General features: G+C 41.3%; 1 protein-coding gene across 1 annotated transcript in view; it reads right to left on the reverse strand.

Annotated features, from left to right (window-relative positions):
* Positions 1–9,127: 9,127 nt before the first annotated feature.
* LOC6584245 overlaps positions 9,128–20,869 on the reverse strand; it is a 107,738-nt gene continuing 95,996 nt past the window's right edge. Inside the window, exons 6-7 of the mRNA XM_032732211.2 lie at positions 11,596–11,980; positions 9,128–11,527 (exon numbers count right to left, since the gene is read on the reverse strand). Coding sequence (XP_032588102.1) covers positions 10,065–11,527; positions 11,596–11,848 — 1,716 coding nt within the window. The 5' untranslated portion in view covers positions 11,849–11,980 and the 3' untranslated portion in view covers positions 9,128–10,064. The remainder of the gene's footprint in view (positions 11,528–11,595; positions 11,981–20,869) is intronic.

Raw genomic sequence — 20,869 nt, forward strand, 5'->3', positions numbered from 1 at the left:
TGTCATTGGCATAGCATTCGCGTAAATTTGTCTATGTGCATAGATATCGCATAGAGAAGAACCAAATGCCAAATCCAATAAACAAGTGATGGGCTTATAGAAATAAATTTTATTAGATGAGTTAGCTAAATGTTCTACTATCATTTCAGTAGGTTTATCATCAGCAATATTTAAGCTGCTCAATTGACTTGATATTATACAAAGGTTCTGGACAGTTGTTCTCTGTATCTTCTATCTCATATTGCAACTTGTAATAGATATTAAAATATCAATTGTAGAGCTCATAAAATCTTCGATGGGTTAGATGGAATAGATTTTCATTTATTTTAGCGATAGGTCGCTGATTATTGTCCGGTATAGGCACTAAGCAATTGGCAATGTCCGATCTATGTGTTTTAGTGATATTGATATATCGCCTCACTTGGCCGATATTTATAAAAACGCTTGTAAATTTATTAAAGTACTGGCAGATAACTTTACCTTTCATGACTTATTATTATATCTCGACAAAAAAAAAAAAAAATTTTGTTTTTTTTTTTTCAACTATTGTGGAAATGTAAAATCAAAGCCTCAAAAAATTGATTCAATTAATATTTAATTTTTAATTCCATTTTTGATTGATAAAAAGTGAATTTATTTAGTAGAGATTCATACATATGTTTCAAGTTAATGATGAATGAATTATCATAATATCATCATAATTTAGATAAATAAAAAATTTAAAAATTTAAAAAGTAAAATAATAACAAATTTGGTAATATATTTTCTGTATTAATTTTATATTTAGTTGTTAGATTTAATAAGCCTGAAAATCAATTAAAATAAAATTAGTCCATATAATCAGTAGATCCATCGAGTCGACCAATGTAATATCGATAGTATCGATACCTAGTCATCCATGGGAAAACTATCAATGGCTTTTTTAGTCAAGTGCTCGCTCTGAGATTTTCGCATATCCTTAGCATATTTGCTCGTTGTCGGTCGTGTCACGCGCCATTGCTGGCCATCTCTAGCGTGAGCGTGACCGTGAGTGCAGGCCGCCGCCCATTAGCCATCGGCCGTTGACAATTGGCATTTATAAATTTCGTTTTCAATTTTGGCGCCCGGCTGCGACTCCCCAGCGAGCGGCTGCACAATGATTGTTGATTTTAATTTATTATTGTTTATTGATAAAATGTGCGCAGAAATTTGCATAAATCGATGGACAATGGCACAAACGGCAGCTCGGCCATGGCCGGCAGCCACAGAGCATGCAAATGCGACTGCCATGCGCCAATTTAGATATTTATTGCATTTCGGGCGAACGGGCAGGCGCTGCACGGGATTCCAGGCATTTCCGCTCCAAAACGGTAATGCCAAATGCAACTGGTTTCAACTTTTGGTGGCGCCTCCGACTCCAACTCCAACTCCAACTCCAGCTCCGACTGCGACTGCGACTGATGCTGATGCTGATGCTCTGTGTGTTTGTGCTTTTGCTTTCAATTTCCGCACAGCATTTTACCCAATTAACTAGATTTTGCATCTGTTTGTTTTGCCTTTGTCAGCGCCCCATTGGCAGCAGCCCAGCAGCTGGGGTCTGGCGCAACAATGGCCAGAAAGTACAGTCGTTGCGCCTGGGCCGGCCAATGAAAGCATCGACCATCATCCAGCTGGCGTTCAGCGGAAATCGTGTGGCTGCTGCAGCCGCAAATGACCACAGCTACGAGGGCTGATCGGTACGGTTATGGTGCCTCTACCGGCTGACTGTGACCTGACACCTGACACCTCTTTCCCATCGAATCATGATCATTTGATGATTTTGCATAGCTATTTAGCCAATGCCAGCAGCTGGAATTCATGCTGAGCATTTCACCTAACACACATCGCAGCAAATGCGGACTTGCTCACGAATATCGTAAATGAGTATATACTTTGTAGCGTATTGCTGGACTTGAAAGACCAATAATAATATCTAATTCTAAAAATTGAATTATTTGCAATATTGATCTAATTTAATAGATAGATAGGGAGTGCAAAAATTACTTGCATTTGCCAATGTCGCGAGCATTTTCTATGGAGTCCATTGTTGTCCCCATGCCAGGTCCACGACTTAACTCATTTGGCTGTATCCCGATGCTGACTCTGATGCTGATGCTGATGCTAGTTCAGCGATACAGATACAATTTAAACTTTTGCATTCTTTGGCCGCTGCCCAGCTCAGTTCAGTTTCCATAAATGTTTCTCTGTCTGTGTGGGAGCTGTGGCACCTTGTTCTAGTCCCGGCATTCAATGGCGGCAAAACTTTTATTTATCTCTTAGCATTGTCGCTGAGCACCGAGCACCAAGCACCAGACACAAGTCCGAATCACAACTATGTGCCAGTAGCACTCCACTCCACGCCCACGCCCATGCGCACGCCCATGTTTTTGGCCAAGCAAATGGCCAGCGCCAGACAGTTTTTTCTCGATATCCGTTTGGTATTTTGTTTTGTGCCACAGAAAACTTGGACGACAGCTTCGTTTTAGAGGGAGGTGTGAGTGTATGTGAGTGTGTGTGTGTGTGTATATGAGCTGTGTATCCTTGCACCTTTATGCAGGTACTTGTCCAAATCAAGTAGAAGTTCCACCTTGGCCAACGACTTTGTAGGAATATATGTGTGTGTGTGTGTGTGTTTGGGTGTGTGTTATGCTTAAAGTATTTTCAAAGCTCCGGCTCTTCAAGGTATGCAATACAAATTTCTTTAAGCTTGGCAGTTCTCTTGGGCTCTATTTGTGATATATGCGAATTCAGCAATATATACATATATTATATATGTTCTATAGCTCTTCAAGTAAGGTACTCAGATGATGCTTGGTCAGCTGGATCAGCCAGAGAGACTCAAATTCTTCAATTCTCCTCTGTTCGCTGAGAAATCATAATTTGCTTTTAGGCTAACTGCAAAATGGAATTATGAGTCCATACAGGTTTTACAAAATCCGGCAAATCACGAACTGCCCCAAATGTGTGCGTGAGTCCCTCGTCAGCCTGACTCCCCCTTCAGTGTGATTCCTCCGCAGCGCGCTTCCCCCTCTCAGCATGACCTGCATCTGCATACAGCGGAGCAGCAGCTTGGAGCTCACTTGTAGCTACGGATATAGACTGATTAGTCTGTGCAGTCTCTGCTCACAGCAGACCTGCTGCCCGGGACTTGGGTGAGATTGAATAGAATCGGGTTATCGGTGGTAATAGTAGTCTTAGTCTCCATTCAATAAGAAAATGCAGCTACATTCCACATACTAGCTCAAAGCTAAACAACTTTTCTAGTTCTGTTTTGTCTCCCCCGTAAATCTCTCATATATCTGAGCTTTACCAATCATTAAGACTTCTTTTCTCTCTCTTAATATCAATATCGATATTCTGTATTTAGTCCACTATATGCATCGCATTGAATTCATCTCTTCTTCTTCCTTTTCCTTGCCACTCCCTGCTCATATATGATTCAAGATTTGCCATTTAATTCAGTTGAAGCGCTTTTGCGTTTCACCGCGACTGCTTTTGTGTCCCATTTATTCATGCACTCTTCCGCTATACCTGTTTTAAATTTTTCTCTGTTTTGTGGTTTCCGTTTTGTGCCTTTCGCTCCATTGTGCCCTAGGGTGTCCTGCGTCCTTCTCCCTCTCTCTCTCTCTCTCTCTTTCTCTCTCCCTCTCTCTGTGTGTGTGTGTGTGCCCCGCTGCTTATGCATAATTCTTTTATCTCATCCACGCCGCTCGCTCGGGCTGTTGCCTGGCCATCTCCCATTTCTCTGTTTGCCATTTCGCCATTTCGCCGTTTCTCCGTTTCTCAGGACGACGCTGTGCACTCCTTTATGCTATTGATGGCTTGTTTACATTGCGCCGCGCACAACTCCCAGGCCATTTGTCTATAATTGACTAATCGACAGCAGGAGCAAAACGTGCCAGACCTCGCACTCGCTCGCTCGCTCTTCCTGCCAGCCGCAAGTGTGAATAGTGAGTGGCAAATGGGCAACAGGAGCAAAAGGAGCGAAAACTGTGTCACTGCCTGTGCCAGCAGCCTGTGATGGCAATCGAAGCTTTAACCCCATGCTGCTGCTCTTTAAATGCACTAAACAGGCAAATGCCTGGCCGGGCAAGTGCCGCCAGCTGGAGCAGGATCCATTTCCCATTCAATGCTGCGCGCGAACACACACACACGCACACACACATATGTACACACAGCCGAAACGAATTGAATTACCGCTGAATTCCTTTCTCAATTAAGTATATAGCCCCAGTTGAGCAAGAGCGTGTGTGCGTGTGTGTGTGTGTGTGTGTGTGTGTGTGTGTGCGGTCGAGTGGGTGTGTCTGCTATACTTTAAGCTTGAGCAGGCAAACACAGCAGCCAATTGAGGGCTACCAAAACGTGAAGCAAATATTGGCAGCAAGCATTAGAAGTGGGAAGTGAGCAACTGAAGGATCACAGCAGCCAGGCTCACTCACTCACTCACCTACTCTCTCTCTCTCTCTTTCTCTTTCGCTCTCTCTTCTTCGCTCCGTGGAGCTAATTAGATTGCGGGCAATAATATTGTACGAGTCTGTCAGGCTACCCAGTTAGTTGCTTGGGCTGGGGGTCGCGCTGCCGGTTCGCGAATGCAATGCAAGCGACGTTTCTGCACCACGATTGAGACCGCGGCTTGCATACACATTGCCTTTTACACCCCCACCCCACCCACTCGTAGAACATGTCGTCGGGCGTCTACACTTCCATGCAATTAGCATTTCCTGTTTGGTTGCTCTCACTCTCCACCTTCGACACACACACACACACAGACAAACACACATACACGTGTGTGTTCGTATGCAATTACATTCAATAGCGTATAACACGCAGCCCAAATTCAGCCACCATATGCATGCGAATATTACAGTATGCATATGAGTTGGCGCCTCTGTGTGTGCGACTGTGTGTGGGTGTGTGTGGGTGTGTGTGAGTGTGCTATAATTATAACTAACTGGTGATATCCTTGCTGCTGATATATGCGAATACTTGACAGCTGCGTAGCTGGCCACCTATGCAACTCTTTAATAAGTGAATGTGAGTGCGAGTATGAATATTAGTTTGAATATGAATATGAAACTGTAACTATTTATGAATATTAGTAAGAGTATGGCAATGATTATGAATATGAATTTCTGTCTATTACGATTATAAGCATGAATAAGAATACGAATACTTAGTATGAATGTGAATATAAAAAAAAAAAAAATTAAGCAGAAATATATTCGAATAAGAGTATGGATAGTTGGAATGAATATGAATATAACTATGAATATGAATATAACTATAAATATGAATATGAATATGAGTGTGTAGGTGGGCATGAATGATTTACTATACAAAAATATTGCATATATTATTATGAGTATAATTACAATATATGTATGAAAATAATTATGAATATGAGTATAAATATATCTATGAATATAATTATGAGTCTGAGTATAAATACGAAAATACATGTAAATATAAATATGAATATGAATGAAAATATGAAATATATTAGCATTCGTGTGCACATCCCACTGAATATGAACAGTAAAATAAAAATACTTTTCCATTAAAAGTTAAAAAAAGTAGTATCTGCTCTCTCTCTCTCTCTCTCACACACGCACACACACACATTTGTACGCAGAGTGCATTATACTCACAGTTAGTCAAAAACCTGTGGAACAGTCACAACCGCAATTGGCTCTATTCACATCAACCAACAAATCAACGAAATGACCAAATACACGGATTTCGTGTGGTTACAGTTTTTAACGCCAAGAGCTAAAAGCTAAAAAAAAAGAAGAGCTGAAAATCCATGGATTGCCCAGTGGGAAATGCATCGCTGGCTGTGCAAATTAGTTCATATGGAGTAAATGAAGCAGAAACTGTATTAGAGACACAGTTAACAGTCTCTGACTTAACTATATAGATAGAAGGTATACCAAAAATATTGAAATACAAAATGATATCCTGCCTAATGCATAATTTTATATAAAAGAAAAACAATTTGTGGCAAATAATTTCTCATCTTTTTATTAAGTGTGTAAAAGTTTTGTTAATTTAAATTGCATTAAAAGCAGCAGAAATTCATTGAAAAAAAAAAAAATAATAATAATAATAATGATAATAAAACACACACACATTTACAAGCACTCAAAAGGAAAGAGTTGAACAATTTTCCACTGGGTAATGGGCTTAATTCAACTGAGCTTTCTCTCTGCAAACAGATATAAACACCACACATACATACACACACATACATACACATATACATGCACAGATAACTGGCAACTGCATCGTAATTGCACATTTTAATTTTGCATGGTTTTTAAGCCGAAGCGCTTAATTTCAGGATTTATGTGCATGCATTATAAATATCCTGCCCACCGATCCTATAGTAGATTTTAATTAGTTTGCCAGCATTTCGGATTTGTCGGCCGGCCACTAGCCCCACATAATTTCAGCCGAAGCCCAGCACTCTAAATTGTATTTTTCATAATTCATAAATCGTTCCTCAACGTGCTGATAGCTCTTGATGCTCGGCCACTAGTCGCAGTCGCAGTCGCAGTCGCTGTCGCTGTCGCTGTCGCCGTCGCAGTCGCCGTCGCCGTCGCAGTGGCCGATCCGCATCGCGTAGCGCACCTGAGAGTTTTCAGTTTAAGTGGAAACTATATGAGGCCGAAATGATGGACCATAAACGCAAAACGAGTACGAGGCGCATTAGAAAGTTAGACTCTGGGCCAAGAAGCTCACCGTTTAATGGGTGCATATTCATAAAAGGATATATAGACTTAAAGTAGTCTCATCATGCAGCCATGAGATTTCACTTAACGGCTGACGCACATGCGAAAGGGGTTTCCTTTTCAGACCATCACCAGCTTGCTGTCTGTGTGTACCGCATCTACTGCTCTGCTCCTGCTGCTGCTGCTCTGCTGCTGCTCCTTCTCCTGCTGCCATATAAATAAACATAATCGTGAAACAAGGCAAAGGCAACTAAAATGCTGCGGAATTTTAATAGTTCACGTAAATGGTTTTTGTGGCGTTGGTAATGTTTATTAACCAAGTTAAGCGCCACTGCTCCAAAAAGGGACGACGCGTCGTCGGCCGGAGTCCTTCAGTGGAGCGTGTTTAATGCTCACTTAAGTTGCGTTTATACAAATTTCTTTGGCTCCAGCCACCAGGGCCAACACCGCCGACACGCAGCCAGCTCGGCCAACCCCGAAATACCCTGTAACTGCGTCTCCTTCTTCTTTACTTGTTGTTTTCTTCATCATCATCTTCTTCGTTTTTGTGTGTGTAGTTTGTATCCTTCCGTTGCTTCCTGGAGCACAACTTTCTTTGTGCAGTGGCTTAAGGTATGTGCGCCTTGTTCGCTGTCTTGACTGCCTGCCTGGGTGGCTAGCTGGCTGGCTGACTGCTTGCTCCCAGCCAAGTTGTGCGTAAGTGGGTTCATTTATGCCCGAGAACAAATGCTTTGTTGTTTACATTCTTAGAAGTTTTGTATCTCACGTCTTGCCACGCTGGACGCGCAGTAAGCAACGATGCCACGTTCCAGCCAAGGTGCCTGGATAGCTAACCACTCAACTGGAAAAGACCTCGCTTCTGTCTCTATTCAAGTGTGAGTGTGTGTGTGTGTGTGCCTTTGTGTGTGTATGTGTGTGTGTGTGAGAAAGAGAGTCTCCGACTGCATGCCTCAAATTTGGCTATCTTAAATGGACCAAATAGTAGACTTGTGCTTAGCTGCAGCCCCGAAACCATTTGACCTCAAGTTAAATTTAAGCCAACGTCGGCAATAAGTCTGCCACAGCAAAACCAAAGAATTATTCCTGTACAGCTTAGCTTGCTCAAGCAACTGAGACGCTTAGAATTTCGACGGATCTACGGCTTAAGCACTACAAAGGAAAGTCAGACTATTCAAAACAAATTGCCAAGGCAACGCAATTGCCGAACTTTTGTTTCCTAAGACTTGGACGATTCAGAACCATTGTATGTAGTATATAGTACATAGTACATAGTACAACCATCCCCAGTTAAAACACTTGTCTGAATGTACAATTTTTTAAATTTTATTCATCAATCACTTGTTCTCATATCAATTGTTATTAGCTAGGCAAAAAAAAAAAATTTGGGTCTCATCGTTTATAATTATCAACTAACATTAATACATTTATGTATGTTTATGTATACATATATATTGTAGGTATATCTATATATATATATATATATGTGTGTTTTTTGTTTTGTTTTATTTTTTTATTTTTATTTTTATTTTAAATTTAGTTTTAGATCGTGATGTGATCTAGTGCGATAGTTTAAGTATCTGCAACCTGGTATAGACATATATATGTATATATCTATCTAACTATGTGTATATGTATATAGTATGTCCCACACAAATCAACGCTTATGCAAAATGCAAACAACTTTTCATTTCATTAAGTTCCAACAATTTGACTAAGCTGCTAAAAGTTGAGTAAAATCATATATTCATATCGATAAGGAAACAATAAAAGTGCGAAATTAAAATCGTAAAGGTGCAAAAAATAATTAAAAATGTATATACAATTAATTGAAACAAGAAATGTTCGCTTAAAATTTATAGGATGGAAAAATAATATAAACAAAAAATCAAAATAAAAATATAATATATGAATGAAACTTGAGCAAAATTTGTCTCAGGAATTTGTTGCAACTTTTTAATCATATTTGATTATCATTATTATAATTATTTTAATATTTCATATATATATATATATATATATATATATTTTTTTTTATTTATATATATATAATAATATATAATTAATTTTGTTTTTTCTTTCATTTTAACATAGAAAATTTTTTAAAACAATTAAACTATTTACAATTTAGGTTTTTGTTCAGATGTTTGCTTAGCATTTAGTGATATTTCATGTTCTGTGGCTAAGTACAGATACTAACAAACACTAACTAGTTAGTTAATACATAATATCATTTGAAATGTTTGCTTGAAATCAATTTTCGAAATTTTTCCAATTCCACATAATTTTGTTATTCCCTTCATAATTGGTTTTCGTTTGTTTAATGTTTTTCTCAAAAGCTTCTCGCAATTGTATCTAATTATTTATAAACATCATCAGTCTTGAACTTAACATAGTTTTCATTACATATTTTGTTTATGCTTATTTTGTTGTTGTCTAATGTGATTTTGTCACCAATTTAGCCATTGGACTTATGATTTGTAACGTCTTTTGTGAATAAGGAGTAAATAGATGTGTTTTTGTTGGGCCACTTCCCAATAAGCAGCTGCATTCATATATGTAGATTTATATATATATAGATAGCATATAGGACACATGCATGTGTGTGTTTGGGTGTGTGTGTGAGTGTGTGTGTGTTCATATATATATATAGTCAAGTGCTTAGGTCGTGGCGAGCCGCTGCTGTAAAACCCTATACACTACAATTTAAAGTTGAAGGCACGATTTCAAAAGTGTTTTCCTTTTTTTTTTTTTTTTTTTTTTTTTTTTTTTTTTTTTTATACACTAGCCATACGAAAGTGTGTGTGTGTATATGTATGTCTGTGTGCTATTTGATAGGGCATATGTAAGTACTTGATAAGGGCATACATATATCAAAAATAACTGTATAATATAGACTAACGAAACATACATTTATATATGTATCAGGGGCAACTATGAAGTACAGAATACTATCAAATTATTCGTAAAAAAAAAAATACAATAATGAAAATGAAAAACTTTTCTATAATACACAAAAAGAACAAATCGAGCTCTAGGCTAGGCTAGGCTAGGGGGGACGGGTTCTGGTTTTGGAATTGAGTTCAGATGCGGGCTCGGTAGCTTTTAAGGTTTCTATTGCGGCAAGGAACTCACTCTCCCTATATCTCTCACTCACTCTCTCTCTCTCTCTCTCTGTCTGTCTGTCTGTCTGTCTCTTTCGCATTTGCTTTCTCACTAGACAAAAAACTCCTCGTTGCCCATCGCTCCAGCTGCCGCCGGATCCACGTAGGGCGCCACAGGCAGCCAGGGCCATGACCAGCCGCCGAGCAGCGCGAATCACCGCTCCGTGGAATGCGTTGTGGCGCCACCACCCAGTCCGCTGCTGCTGCCCCCAAAACCAGGACCGCCGCTGCGCCTGAAGAAGCCCAGCGTCTCGAGCGTCTTAATGGTGCGTCGGATTAGCTCGTCCTTGTACTTCCAAATGGTCTTGTCCTCGACCGAATTCTCGCGATACTCCTCGCAGCTCTTCTTCAGCGTCTTCACACAGTCGGCCCGGTAGTGCTGCAGCTGTGCATCCTCCGTATCCACCGGATACGATTTGCACACGCCGCCAAGGCAGCTGAGCGGAAAGTGATTATGCAGCGTGAGCACACGTTCCGGATCGTGGAAGCACTTCACATACTGATTGGGCTTCGTGTAGTTCTTGGCACGGTGCACATGCTGCAGCATGTGCATATACTTGGGTATGTCCTTGTGCCAGCCGTGCTCGTGCTGCTGATCGTCCAGGAAGTAGACATTGCGAAAATTGTAGCTATGATAGCCATCCGGCTTGAATTTGAGCGATTCCGGTCGCGCCTTGTCCATCAGCTCGGACCAGAGAATCGAATTGCCCTTGGGCATAATCACTTCGTCGATGTCCAGCAGCGCTATATAGTCGTACAAATAGAGGTTCTTATACAGGCAGTCATTGTACGGAATGACCTCGTTCTGCCGCTTGTGGTTGGTCTTCTTCGTCAGATAGAGATGCTGGAAGCCGGGCACATTGGGCTGACCGCCCGGCAGAGTCAGTGGTATCACTTGCACCTTGCCCTCCTGCTCGTAGTGGCTGAGCACCTTGGTAATATTGGGATGCACTTGCAGATTATAAAAGTAGATTTTGTCCGCGCCCAAGATATTCAGCATTTCGATCCACTCAATCAGCCGCACGCTCAGATCGTCGTAGAGAAAGTCCAGACCCTTGACGCAGACGGCGAAACCCTTTTTGTGATCGTCGGGCGGCCGATTATAGATGACGCGCAAATTGTTGGTGGCCGTGTCGCATTCCTTCTCCACCATCGACACGGAGCTGGGCACCACGCCGTGGAAGGGCTTGGGTATCTGGCAGGCGATCAGGTACGGCTGATAGATGCCCTGCTTGTAGTTGCCCCACTTGTTATACCAGATGTACTTGTACTCGAATGTCTTCACAATGAACGGCTCCTTCTGGCCGTCGAACCAGAACTGGCAGTAGGTCTTCACCTTGGGCTCGATGCGATCGATCATGCCCAGAATGCGCACGGTCGGCCCCAGCAGCGAGGCGCGCCGAATGTCATAGTAGGCGCCGAATAGTTGAAATGTCCCGTTCGAGGTGTGCATCGTTTGCCAATAGATGTTGTTGAACTCCAGCTCAAAGATCGATGGGTATTTGGCGCACGTGGCGGACTTTTGCTGCAGAAAGTTCTTGTTCTTGCTCCAGTAGGCAATCGGCAGCGATGGTATCCTGGACTCCACGTCGCGCACCAGCTGATCATCGTCCATTGCTGCAGAAGAAGAAGAGGATGGGGAGAATAAGCGGGGTAAGTAAATGTTGCCATGATCTAACACTCACCTGTGCGATTGTCGACGAGTATCTCGCTGGGATCAAAGTGATCCGTGGTGGTGGACGTTGTCTCCGCATAGCGCAGCATATCCTTCTGCAGCAGACTGCGTCCGTTGAGCGGCAGCTGCTGGTACTCCTGCGGCACCTGGCGGTAGTCCTGCGGCACCAGGTTCGTGCCGTGCATCTTGAACAGGCCAATGATCACAAAGGACCAAACACAGAGCGAGAACAGAATCTTTAGTATGACTTTCGAGTGCGCCATTGTTGCTTGCAAGCGGCTTTAGTTTAGCTTTGTCTAATGAGATATCTCGTTATTCGGCTTCTTCTGCTTCTCCTTCTCCTTCTCCTTCTGTCTCTTTCTCTATCTGTCGCTTTGGCTTCTTGTGTGTCGTCTCTGCAACGAAATAAATTGAGTAGTAGAAGTTAGGCGCCAAGCAATCTACAAATTGTTGCCTACTTTCGGGTGCCACAACTAAAATTGATGCCACGCGGTGTCAGTGGCAAATTACTTTGCATTTCTTATCGACAGCGACAACGACCCACATCCCCCACCCCCCCCCTCATCCACCTCATCAACTCTCTCTGCGCTCACTAATGAAATGCCGTCATTCATTTTTAATATGTCGGCCTGCCGCGCAGCCATTTCCGTTTCCCTGACCCGCCCAGACGCCGCCGAATGTCAACTTGGAAATGGCGTGTAATATTTCTCACGACGCACGGCAAACAGCCTGAAACCGGGCCGGTCCATCCGGCCAGAGATGGACTGCTGACGGCGGCCGCCGAGCCTCTAATGGAAAACAATCTGAAAGTGCGACACAGTGGGTGGCGTGGGCCAAGTAGTTGCGCACAAAGTGCCAGGCCATCAATTTATCGATAAGTGTGAACAATCAAATTGGACAAGTCATCAAGGGGTACATGAATAGATATGTATAAATATTGCTTGACAAATAGATACAAAGAGCAGAAATTTCTAGAGTTATTTGGTGTCTATTTTAAGAAATATATAATATATGTATATATGTTTAAAAAAAATATGATTGAGATTATTATTATTAAATTTTCTATTTTCTAAATAATTATTTAGTTTTGCATTTTTTGTTTAAATTATTACTATAGTTATAATAATGTATTTGTTGTATATTTATTTATTTTTTATTTTATGATGACTAAAATGATTTTTGTATATTTTTTTTAATTATTTTCAAATTTTATAAAGATTAAAGTTATACTTGTAAAATTATTTATTTTTGTATTAACAATAACATACATAATACATTTGCTTATTGTATTATTGTATAAGACAGATTGCAAGTAAAAAGAAAAATAAAAGATACTTTTCTATATTTTTTATTATTTTTTTAATTATTTATTTTTTTTTTTATTAATTTGATTATGATTGTTATTCTTATTATTGTTATGAATATTATTAATTCTTTTTATTTTCTATTTTTTTTTTTAATATTTTATTAAACAGGAGAAACTTAATTTAGCTTAAACTTTATTAAATCCTACTGATGATCTTAGGAATAAGCCAATTGATATGGGCTAAGGCTAGTATGTTCGATAGTCATGCCTTATTAGAAATAATATATTTGATCGATAGCAATACGTCAATCGATATACAATGCATTAATCGATAGATTTTAAATAAACGATTCAGGCGAAGTCTAGTTTGATCGATAGCTATGCCTTAGTGAATAGATTGCACATTTAAAAGTTAGTTTGGTGCGCACCCATTGTGCCACTGAATTATCATTTGCATGTTGTCACCGACACTGGCCAGCTAGGAACACACAGCTGCCGGACTCTTTGGCGTAGAAGCCAAAGCAATCCCTTACTCAAGGGGTTGCAGTTGCCACAACAAATGGGGGTGGCAGTCACCGCCATGCAGCGTTGCCATCTCCATTTCCATCTGTGCTACGGACGATGCGATACGACACTTCAGGCGACAATCTGTTTGTCTATCTGGGCCTTTGCATCTTTGTATGGGCCAAGCAGCGACGTTGACAACAGCGTCGGCGTCGGTGTCGGCGTCGGTGTCGGCGTCGGCGTCAGCGTTGGCGTAGGCGTTATGTCTGAGGGCAAACTTCTAATATTTATGAGAATAGCAGGAGCTATGCCGACTGCGGGGGCATCAAATGTGGCACTTGCGTGCCGACGCTGACCTGCCTCGAGGCGTTGGCGATGCGATAAACAAAAGGCGTGCCCCTGGATTGCAGCTGCCTGGGCTGCCCTGGGCTGCCCATTCATAGCTCAATTTTGTCTACAAATTGCACGTGGTGGGCCGTGTCTGTGGCAAATGGATGACAATGGCCACTGTCTGACATGCGAGCTGCCACAGTGGCAGACAAACGGGCGACACTTTTAACTCGATCCGACCGCTGCCCCTTCGGCCACACTCTAGCGAAACTCTCACTCCCATTCCCGTTCCCATTCCCATTCCCATTTCCATTTCCACTCTCACTCACAGTGCTATTCTTGTGGCTGTCCGTTACGTTCCGTGCCGTCTGCGCTTTCAATTGACAGACAGGATCTGTGACTGTGTGCATCCGCATGTCCAAGTCTTTGGCCAGCAAATTGCATGTCCAGTTCATTCCGTTGGCCTTTACTACGCCCCGGGATCCCCTCGGGCTACTGAATAGTTTGTTGGCCCTGCTGCTTAAGCAGCACCAACTCATTCTCTCTCCCAGTCACCCCCTCAGGCTGTCTCGCTCCCACTGCCCGATGTCTGGCGAGAGTTCTGGCACACCTGAGACTTCATTATGATTGCCGGCCTGTGGGATTGGCCATTCGAAAAGGCAACAGCAGGCACTTAAAGCCCTTTACAATGCCCCCGACCGCCCGCAGCTTTAATGCAATTTTTACATAATCAAAAACTTTGTGCAACATTTGCTGCAGCCCAAAATCAGGCAAATGCAAAGGCACACACATACAAACAGAGAGATGGAGAGCGTGAGGGAGAGACAGACAGGCAGATAGAGTGAAAGACAGACAGACAGACAACGTGGTCCCTGAGCCAGGTCGCATTCTAGCAGCTTAGAGTTTTTGCTCAAGTGTTTTCCATTTCATTTGCATGCGCCGCAAAAACTTTGCCCAGCAAACACACAAATACACACACACATACACACACACACACACACATACAGTCAGACAGACAGACAGTTGAAGAGTTAGTGAACATTATACAAAATATTTTGCAACATGCTTTCAACAAGCTGCTTTTATTTTTTTGTATTTTTTATTTTTGGCAACAAACACATCCTCCTCGAGCCAGTTGCCTGCAGGGCTCGTGAAATATGCAGGGACTACCTATCTGAAACCCTATCTGGCCCAGTGCAAATGTACATAAGTGTATATATTTATACATATACATGTAAATACAGCAGTATATATCTGCGTGTATATATATGTGTGTGTGTGTGTCTGAAGTTGTTATAAATCTCTGATGATTTGCACTCAACTCATCGCAGCTGCATTCAGAGTTAAAGTCAACAGTTGTAGCCCTCTGTGGAGATAGAGCACCGCCCCGGGCTCTACGGGTTATGTGGAGTGTGCATGTGTATGTGTGCTATCTAAGACCACCTTGACAGGGTAAGTATGTACATACATATGTATTTATCTGCTCAGTTTATATGTTTAGACTATAAGGCCGAGTAGGTCAAAACACAAATTTCTGGTCAGTGTTTTAGGGTGCTCTTATACAAAATTCTTATCATTACTAATACTACGACTACTAGTATATGTATAAACAAATTTAAAAAACCTAAGATTAAGTCGTTAAGACACTATCTTAAGGTAATCTTAACTACAATTATTTTTAATATTATTACTGCTACTTCAACTACTGCGATTCTGTATACTACTACTAATAATAATACTATTACTACTACTTCATCTACTGCGATTCCGATTACTACTACTATCCTTATTACTACTACTACTACTTCAACTACTGCGATTCTGTATACTACTACTAATAATAATACTATTACTACTACTTCAACAACTGCGATTCCGATTACTACTACTATTCTTATTACTACTACTACTACTTCAACTACTACGATTCTGTATACTACTACTAATAACAATACTATTACTACTACTTCAACTACTGCGATTCCTATTACTACTACTATTCTTATTACTACTACTACTACTTCAACTACTACGATTCTGTATACTACTACTAATAATAATACTATTACTACGACTTCAACTACTGCGATTCCTATTACTACTACTATTCTTATTTCTACTACTACTTCAACTACTACGATTCTGATTACTACTACTATTCAACTACTACTATACTTATTACTACTATTTTAACTACTTCAACTAGTACAGTTTTGATTACTACTACTATTCCTACTACTACTACTTTTACTACTACTTTTACTATTACTACTACTATTCTTACTACTACTACTACTTTTACTACTACTTTTACTATTACTACTACTATTCTTACTACTACTACTACTTTTACTAGTACTTTTACTATTACTACTACTATTCTTACTACTACTACTTCTATTTTTACTACTACTACTACTTTTACTATTACTACTACTATTCTTACTACTACTACTACTACTTTTACTACTACTACTACTACTACTACTACTACTACTACTACTTTTACTATTACTACTACTATTCTTACTACTACTACTACTACTTTTACTACTACTACTACTACTACTACTACTACTACTACTACTACTACTACTACTACTACTACTACTACTACTACTACTACTACTACTACTACTACTACTACAACTGTTACTATTACTACTAATAATGCTACTACTACTATTAATACTATTACCATAAATATTATTACTACTACTACTATTTTTACCATTACTAGGAGCAGCAGTAGTAGTAATAGTCGAAACTCTTACTGCTACCACGATTCCTATTATTACTCCCACTTTTACTAATCTATGCATATTCCCTATTTTCTACACCTTCACACAAAAAATCTGCCATTAACAGCTAAAAAGAAAGAAACGAAAACCCAAGTTCTATTCATAAATACAAAATTTGATTCCCATTAGCAGCACTTGACAAAGAACGTCTCGCTTTCGCCTGTCACAATTTGCAGCTGATGCTGATTGAATTTGAAAGACATGGCAAATAGCGCACAGATATTTGTTTTTTCAGCGCAAGCTCAGTACAGTAAGTAGTTGGGCCTGGCCAGGTAGGTGGCTCATTAATCAGAGTCGCTCGTTGCTCACTTAACCCAAATTCATATCGAGCTACAACATGTCAGGCATTAGCATTTACAAGCCAGAGTTGCCCTGTTTCTAGTCTCTGGTCGAGCGATGGACTTTCTCGCGCTGTGTTCTGTAAATCGCTTTGATATTTCAGGCACAATGTTAACACCCGAACGATTTGGGTCAATTCTCTATTTAATACTCGTTACGGTTATGCGATTTTTTCTCTACTTTTTTTTTGGCTACCACAAAATATTTGCCCCAAACAGCAGCAGCAGCAGCAGCAGCAGCAGCAAATGTTTATGTTGTTGCTGCTAATTTGCTAGGCAAAACAGGTTCGATCTTGAATGCGGCTTGTGGCAATGTGTCGCGCCCAAAAAGTCCGCCAACTTGTCGCTCGGCCATTGAGAACATTGACTGTCTATGCATAATACATATATACACACATATATATGTATATATGCTTATCTGTGTGTATGTACGCGCGTGTCTGTATGTTTGTGAATATTTTAATGATGCCCAACTATTCAACTACTTATTCAACTATTCAACCGCACAGCACAGACAACAACGAAATGGGTCAATGAGCCTTAATGACTTTTACAATTTCTAGACGCGTTCGCCTCGTACTCCGGTCTCCGGACAGCGTCCAACAATTAAAAATGCTTAACTCGCTCTGCTCTTGGATTCGATAAGCTGCCGCTGCCATTGCCATTGCCCGTTGTTGCTGCTGGCGCGTCCATTGATCTCCACTTGGTGGCTGCTGCTGAGCTAACGGAAATGTGTGTTGCGCACGCGCAAAAGCCACCAAACAAGTTCTAACTCTCTATGAGTGTGTGTTTGTGTGTGTGTGTGTGTGTGTGTATCTGGCTGATATTCTATAGCCTGTCTGCCTGTCTGCCTCCCTGCCTGCCTGGGCACAGGAAATGCGTGTCACAAGGCATTGCTGCTGCAAATTTCTTGGAATCAGCTCGCCAAGTTTCCCATTGCCGCAATTGCCCTTCCCCCACCTCCTCACCACCTCTTTCAATGCACACCCGCACGACCGACCCAGCTGCAATTTGCAAAGCAATATTTATAGAATTTTGCCCCTCTTCAGTCTCTCCACACTCCTCTCTCTCTCTCTCTCCACTCTCAGTGAGTGCAACGAGTCGTCGCTGGGGCTGATCAGTTGCCGTCTGGCATGTAATCAAAGCTTATCACGCCGCAAATGTCGACTGGTGTCCGGAGTAAAGGCGCGCGCTGCGAGGAGGCGGTGCTGGTTGTGCTGGCTGTGTTGGGGCAAGAACAAGCCATGGACAACCTACAGCAAGGAACTCGCCTCTCTTCAGCTGGCAGCTGCCAACACAGAGGCGTTCCATTGTTTATTTTGAGACAAAGTTGCGCCCGGAGCCAAATGAAGGATGACTGCAAAACGAACTGCAGCAGTAACTCGAGCCGCGCCCCTCGGCGCCCGCTCCCTGACCCTGTTCAGATCGTGTGAAACTTGTGTCGCGCTGAAAGTGCTAGCCTTGGAAGGGGAGTACTTAGAGTTTTCCTCTTTGCTGAAAGACCCCTGCATGGCAGCACATGTGCATAGCGTGCATAGACTACTCTACAGCTCTACAAGAATTTCAGCATGAATAGGAAAATCAAATAATAATCAAAATAAATACAAATCCATGAATATGAATAGGAAATGTTCACAATATATCTATCTATAACATATATGACACAATGCGATTTCTCTTTCCTGCTTGCCGCTTAGCAACTAGAGTTACTAATGGATGTAAACTGGAAAATTTCAATTCGAGTTAGCTGCGGGAGACTTGGGTGAGGCAGTTTTAACCCGCTTTACCCGAAAAAAAAATTAGGAAATCTCACAACGAAATAATATAAATGATACGAAAAACTAAAAAACAACACAAACATTTCAGAGTTGAAATATATGATTCCCAATATTATGTATGCAAAAGAGAAAAGCTTAAAATCTTTAGAGCAGCATTTTCAGCCAACTTTAGCTCATTTGGTTGGATTATTTTTAAGCCCTCCATGGAAAGAACCAGCTTTTTTGTTAGATGAGAAAAATAAAATCACACATTAGAAATTGTCAAAAGCATAATGTTTAATTATTAACAAATGCAAAAAGATGCAGCTGATGACTGGAAAATTGAAAAAATATTATGCTCTCTCTTTCCCTTACAAAATTGTCAATATTAGAGTTTTGGAAACAGACTTAAAATGTTGGCAAATTAGTAAAGCAAAGGAAATAAAGTAGATAAAATATTTGTTTAATTATTTCGGGCGGTTGGGCTGGTTTCGGAATTGACGATTCTCTTGCCATCGAGCGTGGGTAAAGCTCTGCTCGGCCCGCCTCTAATGCCACACACTGCTGCCCGTGCTTTATATTGATGCTCATTATATTTTGTGCGCCGCAGACGGTGTGGGTAGAGTCAGTCTCTCGGTGCGTGAGCTGTCATATGGCGTATGTTGTGACTCATTAGTCGCTGGCTTGGATTGGGCGTATTTATAGAACAATTTCGATTTTATTGAAACGGCAGCAGCGGAGCTTTATGACTGTCATTGATTGGATTTTATGACAGCTTTCTTGGGCGTCTTAAAGACTTAAAGCACAGTCGAATAATTACAGCTGCCGCCGACCTCATTATCAATAAGGTCGATCTTTTTTTTTTTTACCCTTTTTCTACGTTTTGTTGGAGCCATTGTTTATGGGCCTGAGCACTGACCGCTTGAACTCTTGAACAACTCCAATGCTCATATCCATGTATCCACTTGGATCTGCATGTTCATCAAAATGGAGCCAAAGCGTAGAGTCAATAGAAAATAGAAATGAAACTGGCACAGAGAACCGTTCGAGCCGTTCGAATCGAATCGAATCGAATCGTTCTCTGTTTGCAAAGCGCAGCAGCCCATGCCATATGTCTGTGTATGTGTCTGTGTATCTGACAGCTACATAACTTTCTAGTTCACAGTCAGTCAGCTGGCGGCGCATTTATTAAAAAATCTAGAGGCTGAAAAAAAAAAAAAAAAAAAAAGTCGCACGCACTTAAAATTCACGGGCGCAAAGTGGCGCAAATGAACTTAAGTATCGTGCGTGCCAACGATTGCGATGCCTCTACGCACACACACATACGTGCTGTGTGTGTGTGTGTGTGTCTGCATATGCCAGCCGATTGTATCTCTCGTCTGGCTCTCTAGCCGTATCGGTATCTTTAGTTCTAGCTCTAGCTGTATCTGTCGCTGTATCTGTTTCCGTATCCGCTGCTTGCGTTTTTAATTCGCATCACATCCTTCTATTTGCGTACGTGCCACGGTTTGATGTTTGCAGGATGGGGGGGGATCGGCGGGGCTACGCTTTAAATTTTTGCTAACGCCTGGCGATATCTTTTGCGCACCCCGGGCTCTGCCTCTGTCGATTGATACCAAAACGATTTTTCGTTATGCTTCACCCAATAAGTTGACATTTGGTATCTTCATCTTAGGCATTGAGTTGGGCGAGGGCCGGATATACACACACATACAAGCACAAACATACACACACACACACACTCACATACACACATACATATATACATTGCTAAATTTAATTAGAAATAACGCATTTACAGTGGCCCAGCGCTAGTCCCTAATTAAGTGACTACGAGAGAGAGGGAGAGGGAGTAAGAGAGTGGGCGAGTGAGAGAGCAACAGATTTGATTAACATCAGAGTGGCAATGTCGTTTGCATTTGACAACATTCTCGATACTCCGCTCGACGATTCTCGATTTGCAATTAAAATTCTCCTTCGAAGCTGATTAACGATTTATGAGCTGTAGCTAAAATCCGTGCCGTTTCCAATTTCCTCTCTTTCGGCTTGCCTGTCGTTTGCCGTTCGTCTCTTTGCTTTTTCATGTTTTCCATTGGAGCAGGAGTGTGTGCTCTGCCGTTGCCGTTGTCATTGCCATTGAAGCTGCTGTCACACATTTCCATATTGCGATTCTCGATTCGAATGATGCCAAAGAAATGTGAGTAAAAAAGCATTTGCAATCGATTACAAAAACGAGCAAGAGCAAAAA

This window comes from Drosophila mojavensis, unplaced genomic scaffold (genome assembly GCF_018153725.1).
Source record: "Drosophila mojavensis isolate 15081-1352.22 unplaced genomic scaffold, ASM1815372v1 contig_136, whole genome shotgun sequence".
NCBI classification, from domain to species: Eukaryota; Metazoa; Arthropoda; class Insecta; order Diptera; family Drosophilidae; genus Drosophila; species Drosophila mojavensis.